This window comes from Pan troglodytes, chromosome 18 (genome assembly GCF_028858775.2).
Source record: "Pan troglodytes isolate AG18354 chromosome 18, NHGRI_mPanTro3-v2.0_pri, whole genome shotgun sequence".
Classification (NCBI taxonomy): domain Eukaryota; kingdom Metazoa; phylum Chordata; class Mammalia; order Primates; family Hominidae; genus Pan; species Pan troglodytes.
In genome coordinates this window covers 35,425,931-35,439,203 of record NC_072416.2, presented here as the reverse complement: position 1 = coordinate 35,439,203, position 13,273 = coordinate 35,425,931, and the positions used below count along the sequence as shown (strand labels likewise).

The following is a 13,273-nucleotide window of genomic DNA, read 5'->3' as shown; positions in this document are numbered from 1 at the left end:
CCATGGAGCCTCCCTCTGTTCCAAAGCACATCAAGCCTTTGGCCAGGACACCTCCCTCCCCTTCTTGTTTTCTGGGACTCAGCTCATTTCCCCTCCCTGGAAGAGTCAACTTCATCCTTTCTCTTTTTTTTTTTTTTTTTTTTTTTTGAGACAGGCTGTTGCTCTGTCACGCAGGCTGTGACGCAGTGGCACAATCATCGCTCACTGCAGTCTTGAACTCCTGGACTCATGCAATCCCCCCATCTCAGCCTCCTGAGTAGTTGAGACCACAGGCATGTGCCACCATGCCTGGCTAATTTTTTTTTATTTTTTGTAGAGACAGGGTCTCACTATGTTGCTGATCTCAAACTCCTGGCCTCAAATGACCCTCCCACGTCAGCCTCTTAAAATGTTGGGATTACAGGTGTGAGTCACTATGCCCGGCTGGAAAAGTCAACGTCAATGTTGCCTCCTCTGTGAGGTCTTCCTCAGCTCCTTCAGGGAGCCACAGGCATTTCCTCCTGGGTGTACTTTGTTTATTGCTTTCTTGAACTTTTGATATGGATAATTTAGAACACATACAGAAGTAGAAATAAATGTATAATGAACCCCCAAGTACGTGTGACCTACCTTGAGTGATCAATTCTTGACCAATCTTATTTCATTTCACCACCCCCTAGACACCCCCAAATTAACTCTGAAGTAAACCCATCTGGGGTTTTTTTTTTTTTTTTTTGCTTTGTTTTGTTTTGTTTTGGTTTTGTTTTTGTTGTTTTTGTTGTTGTTTTGAGACGGAGTCTCATTCTGTCACCTAGGCTGAAGTGCAGTGGCACAATCTCGGCTCAGTGCAACCTCTGCCTCCTGGGTTCAAGCAATTCTCCTGCCTTGGCCTCCCAAGTAGCTAGGATTACAGGCATGAGCCACCACACCTGGCTATTTTTTTTGTATTTTTAGTAGAGGTGGGGTTTCGCCATGTTGGCCAGTTGGTCTCAAACTCCTGACCTCAAGTGATCTGCCCGTCTCAGCCTTCCAAAGTGCTGGGATTACAGGCATGAGCCACAGTGACCGGCCCCATCTGGATCCTTTGAACACACACGCACTTCCAAACCACATCTTTGATCCCACCTGGTCCTTCTCAGCCTCCAGACCTCTCCTTCCAGGCTGCCTGGGCTCCCTGGGCTCTGGCAAGCCCGGATCTCTCCCGCCGAGGACCTGGGTCCTGCCTCAGGACCTTGGCACTTGCTTTGTCCTGTGCCCAGAACAGTCTCCCCTGATTTGTCCAGGGCTGGCCTTTTCCATTACTGAGGCTCCTCTGGCTATCTCTCTCTCTACCCTGATGCTTAGTGCTATCTGAGAGGCTCTTGCTTACTGTCTCCTCCACTAGAATACGTGATCCTTGAGAGCAGGAACCCAGGCTACCCTCCTCCCTGCTGTGCTCCTGGCCCCTAACACACGTGTGGGGGCCTCTCCCTGGCGATTGAGGATGGGGTCTGCTCTTGTTTATGTCTGGCTCCCAGCCCCCAGCCCAGGGTGGGCGCAGAGTTGGTATCCAAGAGCTATGGATTGAGGGCAGGCTCTACCCACCATTGTGAGGGCTGTGCTGAAGCCTTCTTGGGACATCTCGTGCTGGAAGGAGCTGCTTGCCCTGGACTGGGTTCCTGTGGGGAAACAGGTCAGTGAAGTTCCTAGAAGCCATGAGACCCATGAGGACTCAGAACACAGGGAGGAGAACATGATCTGAGGCTTGGGTTCCAGACAGCAATTTTGAGTGAGTTGTGAACAGGAATGGCCCATCAAGACTGTACGGGACAGGCTGGGCGCAGTGGCTCACGCCTGTAATCCCAGCACTTTGAGAAGCTAAGGTTGGCGGATCACCTGAGGTCAGGAGTTCGAGATCAGCCTGGCCAACATGACAAAACCCCGCCTCTACTAAAAATACAAAAATTAGCTGGGCGTGGTGGCGCGTGTCTGTAATCCCAGGTACTCAGGAGGCTGAGGCGAGAGAATCACTTGAACCCAGGAGGCAGAGGTTGCAGTGAGCCGAGATCGTGCCACTACACTCCAGCCTGGGGACAAAGTGAGACTCCATCTCAAAAAAAAAAAAAAAGCCTGCACGGGACAATTGGGTGGGGACCGCTTGGCTCCCAGGCGCACCCTTGCTTCCATTTACCCTCAACTGCATAGATCTTCTCCTGCAGCTGCTTCTGGATGCTGCCAAGGGCTGCAAAGTTGTCCACCTTGAACACGTGGTCCTGCGGAGGCGCTGAGCTGATGGTATTCAGCTCCTGCCTGGCAGTGGGTCCCTGGAAAGCGTGTCCCACCTGCAGCAGAGAGGCAGCCGAGGAGGATGAGCCCAGCAGCACTGCACCTGAAGGAGGTGCAGGCTGAGCCTGGGGCAGGGGTGAAGAAGAGACGCACCCCGATAGCGTAGCGGATGATGCCAGCCTTCTCTGCCTGGGGGATGACATCACTGTATTCCAGGGGGTCTTTGTACTTCTGCCCATCTGTGATGACAATGAGGATCTTCTTGGCACTTTTTCGGGCCCCATTCTTATGATGAAATAGCTGTGTCCTGTCGGGGAGGAAAGGAAGATGACTCTACTGAGATGTGATTGATTCTGGAAAGACATCATTTGCAGTCCTCCCATCTGGAGAGGCTGGGGAGTCCTGGCACCCTCACATTCTATCAGGCATGTTAAGGAATTGATTTTGCCGTTTTGGGTTTTCTTTTGAGACAGAGTCTCGCTCTGATGCCCAGGCTCTGGAGTGCAGTGGCATGATCTCCACTCACTGCAACCTCCATCTCCCGGGTTCAAGTGATTCTCCTGCCTCAGCCTCCTGAGTAGTTGGGATTATGGGTGCCCACCACCATGACCGGCTAATTTTTGTATTTTTAGTAGAGAGGAGGTTTTACCATGTTGGCCAGGCTGATCTCAAACTCCTGACATCAAGTGATCCACCAGCCTCAGCCTCCCAAATTGCTGGGATTACAGGCGTGAGCCACCATGCCCAGCTAATTTGGCCATTTTTGAAAGCCACACAAACCATAATTAAATCAATAATAAAAGAAGTCACATTCTTTGTTTCTAAATTCTATCCATGGCTGAACTCTCTTCCCCAGAGGCAGTGTGATTCAAAGCAGGGGCTTTGGAGTCAGACACACTTTGGGCATGGGACTTAACCTCTCCGGGCCTCTGCCTCTCTCCATGCATGATGAGGATAACTGTGCTGTAGCTGTCTCAAAAGATGGCCCCCAGTGAACCACACCTGGTTCCCTCCCACACTGGACCTGGCCTGGCTGAGTCCCACTCTCATCAGTAGCGTGCGGTGGAAGTGACACCATGCCAGTTATAGGTCTCAGAAGCCTTGGTTTCTTTTGCTTTTGCACTTTTGGAAGCCCTGAGCCACGATGAGAGAAGTCCAGCTGCCCTATTGGAGGCACCCATGGAGGAAGGCCACCTGAAATAAGAGGCTCAGCCGTCCCCACCAAGCCTGCCTTCCAGCATATCCCCCACAGGCACCAGACACCAGCTTAGTGCTGGATTGTTTAACCCACTTAATTTGGGGATGGTTTGTTAGGCAACAGTAGATAACTGAAAAAATTAGTGTCAGGTTATCCTGAAGATTAAACAAGGTCAAGCTTTTACAGTGAATGGCCTACGGTGACTACTAATTAGATAACAGCTGTAACAAACAATTAAAAATGTAACTATCTGCCGGGCACAGTGGCCCACACCTGTAATCCCAGCACTTTGGGAAGCCAAAGTGGGAGGATCACGAGGTCAGGAGTTTGCGACCAGCCTGACCAACACGGTGAAACCCCATCTCTACTAAAAATACAAAAATTAGCCAGGTATGGTGGCGCATGCCTGTAATCCCAGCTACTCAGGAGGCTGAGGCAGGAGAATTGCTTGAACCTGGGAGATGGAGGTTGCAGTGAGCCGAGATCATGCCGTTGCACTCCAGCCTGGGCGACAGAGCAAGACTCCGTCTCAAAAAAAAAGAAAAAAAAAAAGTAACTACCTGCTCATGTAACTCTATAAACTCAGATAAACTCAGAGCAAATACACACAGGTGTCAAATACAATATTGGAAATAACCCAAATATCCAACACTGGGGAAAGGGTTTAGCCAGTCATGACCTAGCCTGTTAGTAGACACAGCCATTTCAAAGGAAAGCAGTATGGGAGGCCGAGGCAGGAGGCTCTCTCGAGGCCCAGAGTTCAAGACCAGCCTGGGCAATATAGCAAGACCCCATATCTACAAAAAATGTTTTTTAAAATTAGCCAGATGTGGTGGCATGCACCTGTGATCCCAACTCGGGAGGCTGAGTCAGGAGGATTGTTGAGCCCAGGAGCTGGAGGCTGCAGTGAGCCGTGATTGTGCCACCGCACCCCAGCCTGGGAGACAGAGTGAGACCTGTCTCAAAAAAAAAAAAAAAGGAAGACAAAAAATTGTGGACCTAGATGAGGGGGAAAAAAACCCAGACAGGATGAAAATAGCTTCTGCCCTGAATGTGACCATACAAAATAAGCCTGAATAAAGATGAGTATGGAAGTGGCATTGTGCTATGCAGCTGAGATTTATTGATTCACTTGTAAGTATCCCTTGATGTTACTAAAATACTGTAGGGTGGTTGACTAGAGGGACTGTGGGTAATATAATACTTCTTTTTAAAAAAGTTTCCTTACTATTATGGCCGTTTGGGTTTTGCTTTGTTTTTGTTTTTTTGTAATAAAACTTCTTTTTAAAAAAAGAAGAAAAGAAAGAAAGGGAAGAAAAGAAGAAAGAGAAGGAAGAGGCTGGGCATGGTGGCTCACGCCTGTAATCCCAGCATTTGGGAAGCTGAGGCAGGCAGATCACTTGAGGTCAGGAGTTCGAGACCAGCCTGGCCAACATGGTGAAACCCCATCTCTACTAAAAATACAAACATTAGCCAGGTGTGGTGGTGCGGGCCTGTAGTCCCAGCTACTCAGAGGTTGAGGCAGGAGAATTGCTTGAACTTGGAATACAAAAATCAGCCGGGCATGGTGGTGTGCACTTGTAATCCCAGCTACTTGGGAAACTGAGGCAGGAGAATCCAGGAACCCAGAAGATGGAGGTGGCAGTAAGCCAAGATTGTGCCATTGCACTCCAGCCTGAGCAACAGAGCAAGACTCTGTCTAAAATACAAAACAGAGTGAGAGAAGAAACGAAGTGAGGGAGGGAAGGGAGGGAAGGGAGAAAGGGAGGAAGAGAGGAAGGGAAGAAAGGAAGGAGGGAAAGAGGGAGGGAGGGAGAAAGGAAGGGAGGGAGGGAAGGGAAGGACCGGCAGCAGGGAGGTCCAATCCTTGGCTGAGTCCAGCCCTGAGATGGGCTTGGCTCTGGGGAGCAAAGGCTGCTGGGAAATTTCCTGCAGTCTGGGCATGAGAGCAGGACTGGAGTTGGTGAGAACCACTCGGTCACCCCTGCCTCATTCATTTTTTTCCCCAGGCCCCACCACTGGAAGAACTTTGAGGGGTGAGGTGGAGACTCCAGAATGGGACACTCCCGTGTGACTTTAAACTTACAGGACAGACGGAGGCCTTCCTCTGGGTTGCTGAGTCACAAGGGGCCACCGTTCAAGGCAGAAGAGCCTCCCAGAAGTAAAGAGGGTGCGTTTGGTGGGAACATCTCTTGTTTAAGCCAAATTCTAGCACCACCCCAGGGCTGCTCCCAGGGGTGTGTGCAGGAAGCCAAGGATCCCCGACCTTCAGCCCAGCTCCTTCCTACAAGAACCACATGCCCTTCTCGGGGGTCCCACCTCCTACATCGTTTTAGGAATAGACTGCATGTGCATGGGGCAGGCCCACGGTGAGTGCCTGGGTAGCACAGGGGGTGCGCAGGGGTGAGGGATGTGGGAGAGGAGGTGAGTGGGGAGAAAGGCACCAGGACGACCTTGGGTGACAATTCCTGAGTCCCTGACTGCTCCATTCTCTGATAAAACCTCAGGCATTTATCCGACACCTCCTGCGTGCCCCGGGCTGAGCACCCCACACACATGATCTCAATCCTAAACTGTGAGCTTATCTTCATCTGAGAGTTACTGAGACTTAGAGCCCATCACCCCCAGGGTTACACCCAGAGTAGCTCACGGGGAGCCAGGATGGGAGCCTGATGTGTCTGAGCCAAAGCCCGGGCCTCTGGCTGCTGTGGGGTGGGGAGGGGTCCTGGGGTCCAGGCTCTGCAGAACCAGGCAAAGGGGAGGCATAGCTGCAGAGGAGCCTAGTCCTATATCAGGGAGACCGGCAGCGAGGCAACCAGGAGCACCCCGGGGGGAGGTTCTCCCTGCAGCCCCGACATGCCCCTTGGTAGCCCCTTTCCCTGGAGCCTCCCTCAGCCTCTGAGAAGAGCTGTGCTGACCCAGGGTTAGGAAGTGGGGGTGGCAGTCACATCGCCAGGCTGGGGTCGGGGGTGCTTACACCACTGTCTGGATGCCCGTGGCCGTGAACGTCAGGCCTTTCAGTTGGACGATGGGATCCACCAGGCTCTGCTGGCTCGGGCTGGTCCGGAATTGGGTGAAGGTGAAGTGGATCTTCAGGAGGTTTGAGTACTGCATCAGTGCAAACTGCAAAGGCCAGTGGGGAGGGCCCAGGGCTCAGTGCCTGTTACTATTGTTTTTATTTTAATTTTTTGTAGAGACAGGGTCTCTCAAACTCCTGGCCTCAAGTGATCCTCCTGCCTCAGCCTCCAAGTAGCTGGAACTACAGGCACACGTCACATGCCTGGCTTTGTTTTTTGTTTTGTTTTGTTTTTGGTAGAGACAAGGTCTCACTATGTTGCCCAGGCTGGTCTCGAACTCTTGGCCTCAAGCAATACTCCCACCTCAGCCTCCCAAAGTGCTGGGATTACAGGTGTGAGCCACCACACCAAGCCATATTGTTTTCAGTTTTAATAAACTTTATTTTGGAATTATTTTGGATTTACAAACCATTTCCCATGTGTTTTGAAGCCCTACAAATAATATACTGAAACCCAGAGAAGAAAATTCATTGGCCCAAAAATACAAAATATAAACTGGAAAATCTAAACCAAATGATATTTCCTTCACAGTTTATTAAAAATAACTTTGCCAACCACAATATTTGCTACCCTTAGCTTTTTAAAATTTTTATCACACATTAAATCAATTTGTGTATTTCCTCCCTTCTCAAGAATTTGTGGCTGGGCATAGTGACTCATGCCTGCAATCCCAGCACTTTGAGAGGCCAAGGTGGGAGGGTTGTTTGAGCCAGGAGTTGGAGACCAGGTTGGGCAATATAACAAGACCCCATGTCTACAATAAAAATTTTAAAAAATTAGCCAGGCATGGTGGCATGCACCTGTAGTCCCATCTACTCAGGAGGCTGAGGAAAGAGGATCACTTGAGCCTGGGAGATCAAAGCTGCAGTGAGCTATGATTGCACCCCCACACTGCAGCCTGGATGACAGAACAAGACCCTGTTTAAAAAACAAAACAGTGGGGTTTTTTTGCACATACATAGGCACTAGTTATGGGAAAATAAAATAATAAAAAGAAATCATTAGTTACATAGAAAATATAATAAATCATCAATCAGTTGGATGAGTTATAGTCAGTCAAATTCCATAGCAAAATTATTTTTTAAACACTTTCAATGTTTTTAAACAGCAGAAACATTGTATTTCCTGTAGCTTTTGGATACATTATTAAATGCCAAGGGGGGCCTCCTAGGTCAGGGCTCAAGTTGGGCCTGTGCTGGGACCATAGCTTCATTCTCCACCCCAGCCCCATCACACACGGCTCACTGGCCTGCCCCCACCCCTCCCGGGATGCCTCCCCGAGGCCAGCCTCCCCCGTCCCCCAAACCCCAGCCCCAGGTGCCCAGTCTTCACCAGGGTGTCAGTGCCCTCAAACTGGCCCATGACAGCTTGGACAAAGCCCTTCATCTGGTTAAAGTCATTTTGGTCAATGCTTCCAGAGCCGTCAATCAGGAAGACGATGTCCATCTCTTGATGTGGACACTCTGTGGGGGAATGGGGAGGAATCGGAGATGCACTGCGGGGGCCCAACCCCCTCCTGCAGCTCCTGCTCAACAGAGCCCAGGGGCTGTTCTTGGCATCCCCACCTAGTTTCCGACCCCTCCTTGGAGGAGGCCCCAATCTGCCACCCCAGCCCCCTGCTCCCTTCCTCCCACATGGCCTGGAAAGAGAGGGATGACAACACAGGACCCAGGTGGGCTCCTCATCCATTTAATCAACAAATATTCATTAAACACAGATGCTAGGGGTGCCACAAGCATCATGGGCGAATGTTTAGCAAAGTGGTTCAGGGCGCGTGTTCTGGAGCCAGTGTGCCTGGGCTAAACCCCAGCTCAGCCACGTGCTAATTGGTGAATTCAGGCACATTACTTAACTTCTCTGGACTTCAGTGTCCCTATCTGTAAAATGAAGGTAATACCAGTGGCTACCACGTGGGATCACTGCAAGGATAAAGCAACACGCACATGGGTGCTGGAGACACGTCCTGGCCCTCTGCCAGGGTCAGCTGCTGGCACCATTCTCACCACGTGCCAGGCACCTTCGAGGCCTGTAGGATATGCCTGTAGGGATGCTGTGGGGGCGGGGCAGGGATCCACCCCAGACCCCACCCTACCCCCAGTCAGGTCAGAGGTCCTTATTTCCAGCTACGTGGAGTTGGCTCTGAGCTGAGTCCCTTCCCAGGAATCACGCTAGGCAGAGGGGAACTGTTGCCCACTGGGACACCTCCTGCCCCTGGAGGAAACCTTTACCGATGACTGGTTCAGCGTCTGAAGGGCCAGCTGCACTCTGAGCCCCCCAGGCATTGGCTGAGGCCTCTGGTTTTTTCATTTTTTGTCTTTTTGAGGCAGAGTCTCACTGTCACCCAGGCTGGAGTGTAGTGGTGTGATCACAGGTCAGTGCAGCCTCGACCTCCCCAGGCTCAGGCAATTCTCCCACCTCAGTCTCCTGAGTAGCTGGGACTACAGGTGTGCGCCACCTTGCCTGGCTAATTTTTGTATCTTTTTGTAGAGACGGAGTTTCGCCATGTTGCCCAGGCTGGTCTCAACCTCCTGGGCTCTAACGATCCACTCACCTCGGCCTCCCAAAGCACTGGGATGACAGGCAAGCACCCCCGTGCTGACCTTGGGCCTCTGTTATGATTGCATTGCATCCACCCTTCATGCTCCCATGGGTGCGGCACCCAAGAATATTCCCAGTTGGGAGTGGTGGCTCACGCCTGTAATCCTAGCACTTTGGGACGCTGAGGTGGGCGGATTACTTGAGGTCAGGAGTTCAAAACCAGCCTGGCCAACATGGTGAAACCCCATCTCTACTAAAAATACAAAAAAATTAGCCCGGCATGGTGGCGGGTGCCTGTAATCCTAGCTATTTGGGGGGCTGAGGCAGGAGAATCACTTGAACCTGGGAGGTGGAGGCTGCAGTGAGCCAAGATTGTGCCACTGCACTCCAGCCTGGGCGACAGAGTGAGACTCTGTTTCAAAAAAAAAGAACATTCCCAAGTGACCTCAGAGTTTGTGGAGTTCACTCTGCAATCGTGAGGGCACATCATATGCACATGAACAAATAAGACTTTTCATGCTGTCCCCAGGCTCATGGGGGGTGTGTGGCCTGTGTTCAGGGCCCAGTTGGTACCTCCACCAGCAGCCACATCCTGTGCTGCCCGCAGGGCACTGGGAGATCAGGCCACCAGAGCACTAAGGTGTGAGGCCCACACCACAGGGCTGTGGTTTCTGCCCCCTGCCCACCACTGCAGAAAAAAAAAATGCCTTTTCCTCTTTCCTCTCCCCTACCCCACTTGCTCAACCACTGGTGCTTCAAGGGTGCTGGGGAGAAACAGAAGGTCACTTCCTTCCTGCTTCTTCAATCACCAGCAAATCTTGACATCCATGGGGCAGGCTGCAGATTCCCCCAGGAGCTCCCCGTTTTTTGCCCACATCTGGGCAGCCAACATCTTGCAGTGGTGCCTGTTTTTTCAGCTGCATCAAGAAACCACCCTCTCATCCTCTCTCAGGCCAGGTCTGTGGCAAATCCTCTCACAATGTCTCTTCTGTTTCTTGGTCTTTTTATTGTATCCCCTGGTCTCCCACTAGCAGAAGCCTGGACTTATCCTTTTGAAAAAGGACCCCACCAATCAGGCAAGGATGGCTCAAGCTCTGGGCTCTGCCTCTTGCTATCGATGGAACTCATCTATCTGAACCTTGGTTTTCATATCTGTAAAATGGGAATGGGCCTGCCCACCACCCAGGATGTTGTGAGGATGCAATAAGGTGATTCATACCAGGTATTCAGCACTGCTTGGCACACAGGTGATCCTCAGTGGACCCTGGTCCCTTCTACTTGGACCCACACCCTCCTTGCCTGCACCAGTTTTGTGCTCCAGTCCCATTTGCATCAGGCATCCCACCTCATGAGTTCCACGGATGGCTGTGAGAAGACATTTACCCCTTGTTTTTAAGTGCCACCTCCCTAACCTGACTTTGCAGACATCTCAGGCTGGGCACGGTCCCCCCAAGAGCCCTGGATGTCCCTTCCCCCTTCCCTTGGTCCCCTCCATAGACTCCACCCTTACCATTTGCTCTGGTAATGTTTCTGCTGCTGCTCCACCTTTGTCTAAAGGCCCAGCATGCCTGTCATCATGGCCTCTCTGGTCTGAAGCCCCACCCTCGGTCAGCACCCTGAGCGGCCCCTGGCATTCCCTCTCGCACGGCAGATGAGACAGTTTGCCTGTATCTTCCTCCCAGTCCCAGCATGCAGTCCCCAGCTGGAAGATGGGTCAGAGGGGCTATCACATACTATGTGCCAGGCAGGGTTCTAAGTGCTTTATGCACCTCAATCCCTTTCACCTTCATAACCCCCTGATTATTGAGCTCTATTTTACCAATGAGGAAACTGAATGGCTTTGAGGGAATGAAGCTTCAAGGGAATGAAGCCTGGTGCCCATGGAAAACAAACTTGGGAACCACCATGATGCAGACCAACCCTCAGAGAGATGTCATGGTGGTGTCCCCAGGCCCTGTTCTCTGTGGAAGACATGGGCACTGACAAAATTGCACATCGCATTTTCCGCAGCCCTGTCGTTTGCTCCTCTTCGAGAGGAAAGTTAGTTTGGGGAATCCTGGAAGCTCAGCAGTGAACCATCCAGAAGAAACACCTCCCTCATGGATTTATCTTCCTCACCACGTTCTTTACCACACTAAGGTCCTTCCTGTGAAACTCAAGAAGTGGCCATGCACCTGTTGGCAACTGGAAGATGCTGTGCCCTCTACAGCCCGCACAGTGGGGCTCCTCTCTGCCTCCATCAGAACTTTCACCCCTCAGGCCAGGCACAAGGACTCATGCCTGTCATCCCAACACTTTGAGAGGCTGTGGCAGAGGATTACTTGAGCCCAGGAGTTCAAGACCAGGCTGGGTAACATAGCAAGGCCCCCATCTCTACAAAAACGATTTTTTTTAATTAGCCAGGTGTGATGCATGTACCTGCAGTCCCAACTACTCAGTAGGCTGAGGGAGGAGGATCACTTGAGCCCAGGAGTTCGAGGCTGCAGTGAGCTATGATTGCACCACTGCACTCCAGCCTGGGCGACAGAGCAAGACTCTGTCTCAAAAAAATTAGTAGGGTGTGGTGGTGCATGCAGCCTGACAGAAACTCTGTTTTTTTTTTTGTTTTTTTTTTTTTTTTGAGATGGAGTTTTGCTCTTGTCACCCAGGCTGGAGTGCAATGGCACAATCTCAGCTCACTGCAACCTCCGCCTCCTGGGTTCAAGCGATTCTTCTGTCTCTGCCTCCCGAGTGGCTGGGATTACAGGCGCACACCACCACATCCAGCTATTTTGTTTTGTTTTGTTTTGTATTTTTAGTAGAGGGGTTTCACCACATTGGCCAGGCTGGTCTCGAACTCCTGACCTCAGGTGATCCACCCACCTCAGCCTCCTAAAATGCTGGAATTACAGCCCTGAGCCACCGTGCCTGGCAGGGACCCTGTCTTAAAAAGAAAAAAATATAAAGAAAAACCCTGCAAAGAACTTCTACCCTGGAGCAGCAGGGCTCCTGCCTGAGCCACCCTCTTCTCCTGGCTTCTCTCCTAGCCACACTCGGCCCTCCAGGGAGGGCACAGGGGCCCAGACACAGGCCTCATGCCTGCTCACCCTCAGTGCCAGCATGTGCTCCACAGGGAACCACGGCCTGCCAGGGACCTACCTGGCGTGGCGTCGGGGACTGTCTGGATGATCTCCCAGCGCGAGCCCAGCAGGAGGCAGGAACCCTTTGAGTACGAGTTCTCCCCACAGACTCTGTGCAGGGTCGGGCCACAGGCCTGGAGGCAGAAGCCTGTGAGCCAGGAGTCCCTAGCAGCCCCTCCTCCTTCACCCCCAGCCCCAGCCTCCTCCCCAACAACACCCCCCACCCCACCCCACCCCACCCCCCCCCCACCGTGGCCCAAGACACTCACTCACCAGGAGCTGGGAGCCGTTGGTGGAGGCTGCCAGGGTCAGGCCCAAGGACATGTTCACGGCCTCAGGGCGGACTGCAAGGGCAGACACGCGGGGTCTCACTCACAGCACACACTCATTTGCGGGGAAGGTCTGGACTGGAAGCTAAGCGGGGGCACAGTTGGGTCCAGGAGGGTTGAGGGGCCCAATTCCCAGGTGGTCACTCACTGTGCAGCGGGATGGGCTGGCACATGCCGGTGGCAGCTGCGCAGTCATACAGCCGTCCCGTCTGGTTGGCCGCCACCACCTCCAGGGGTGCTCCCACCACGAGTCTGGAGACACAACCATGGCCATGTCACTGCAGCCACAGGAGGGGTGGGAGCAGCGGGCACTTGGGGGTGAGGAAGTGTCCCTCCATGGGGAAGCGAGACTCTGTGGGGGAAATTCCTGGCATTTGCCACTTGGCAGAATATTCAGAAATCAGGGCCCAAGTGTAACTCACAGATGCCCAGGGGCCATGCTGGGGTTTATTTGGTTTTGAGTGTGCATACGTACGTATGTGTGTATTTATGTTTAGAAATTTTTTTTTAACATTCACCAAAAAAAAAAAAAAACCTATTTAAAGACCAAAATGGCATTTCCCAATCATGGGTAAGCACATTGCGTTTCTGAGTTGCCATTATTTTGAGCCACCCAAGAAATAAGATCATCTCAAGTTAATTGGAACGATTTCCTGAAGACATGTGCTTTCAAAACAAATAGTTGATTCTGTAATTCATTGGACCAATTTAAATATTGTATAAGCAATTTCAATTGGCCAATGTAAAGCAGTGTACTAGGATCCATAA

At 51.7% G+C, this 13,273-nt stretch overlaps 1 protein-coding gene across 1 annotated transcript in view; it reads right to left on the bottom strand.

Moving 5' to 3' along the window:
• The window catches only part of ITGAD (integrin subunit alpha D), a 29,136-nt gene extending 16,129 nt beyond the window's left edge, over positions 1–13,007 (bottom strand). Inside the window, exons 1-8 of the mRNA XM_016929755.4 lie at positions 12,654–13,007; positions 12,450–12,520; positions 12,196–12,310; positions 7,852–7,982; positions 6,420–6,565; positions 2,398–2,551; positions 2,150–2,300; positions 1,564–1,637 (exon numbers count right to left, since the gene is read on the bottom strand). Coding sequence (XP_016785244.4) covers positions 1,564–1,637; positions 2,150–2,300; positions 2,398–2,551; positions 6,420–6,565; positions 7,852–7,982; positions 12,196–12,310; positions 12,450–12,520; positions 12,654–12,678 — 867 coding nt within the window. The 5' untranslated portion in view covers positions 12,679–13,007. The remainder of the gene's footprint in view (positions 1–1,563; positions 1,638–2,149; positions 2,301–2,397; positions 2,552–6,419; positions 6,566–7,851; positions 7,983–12,195; positions 12,311–12,449; positions 12,521–12,653) is intronic.
• Positions 13,008–13,273: the final 266 nt, after the last annotated feature.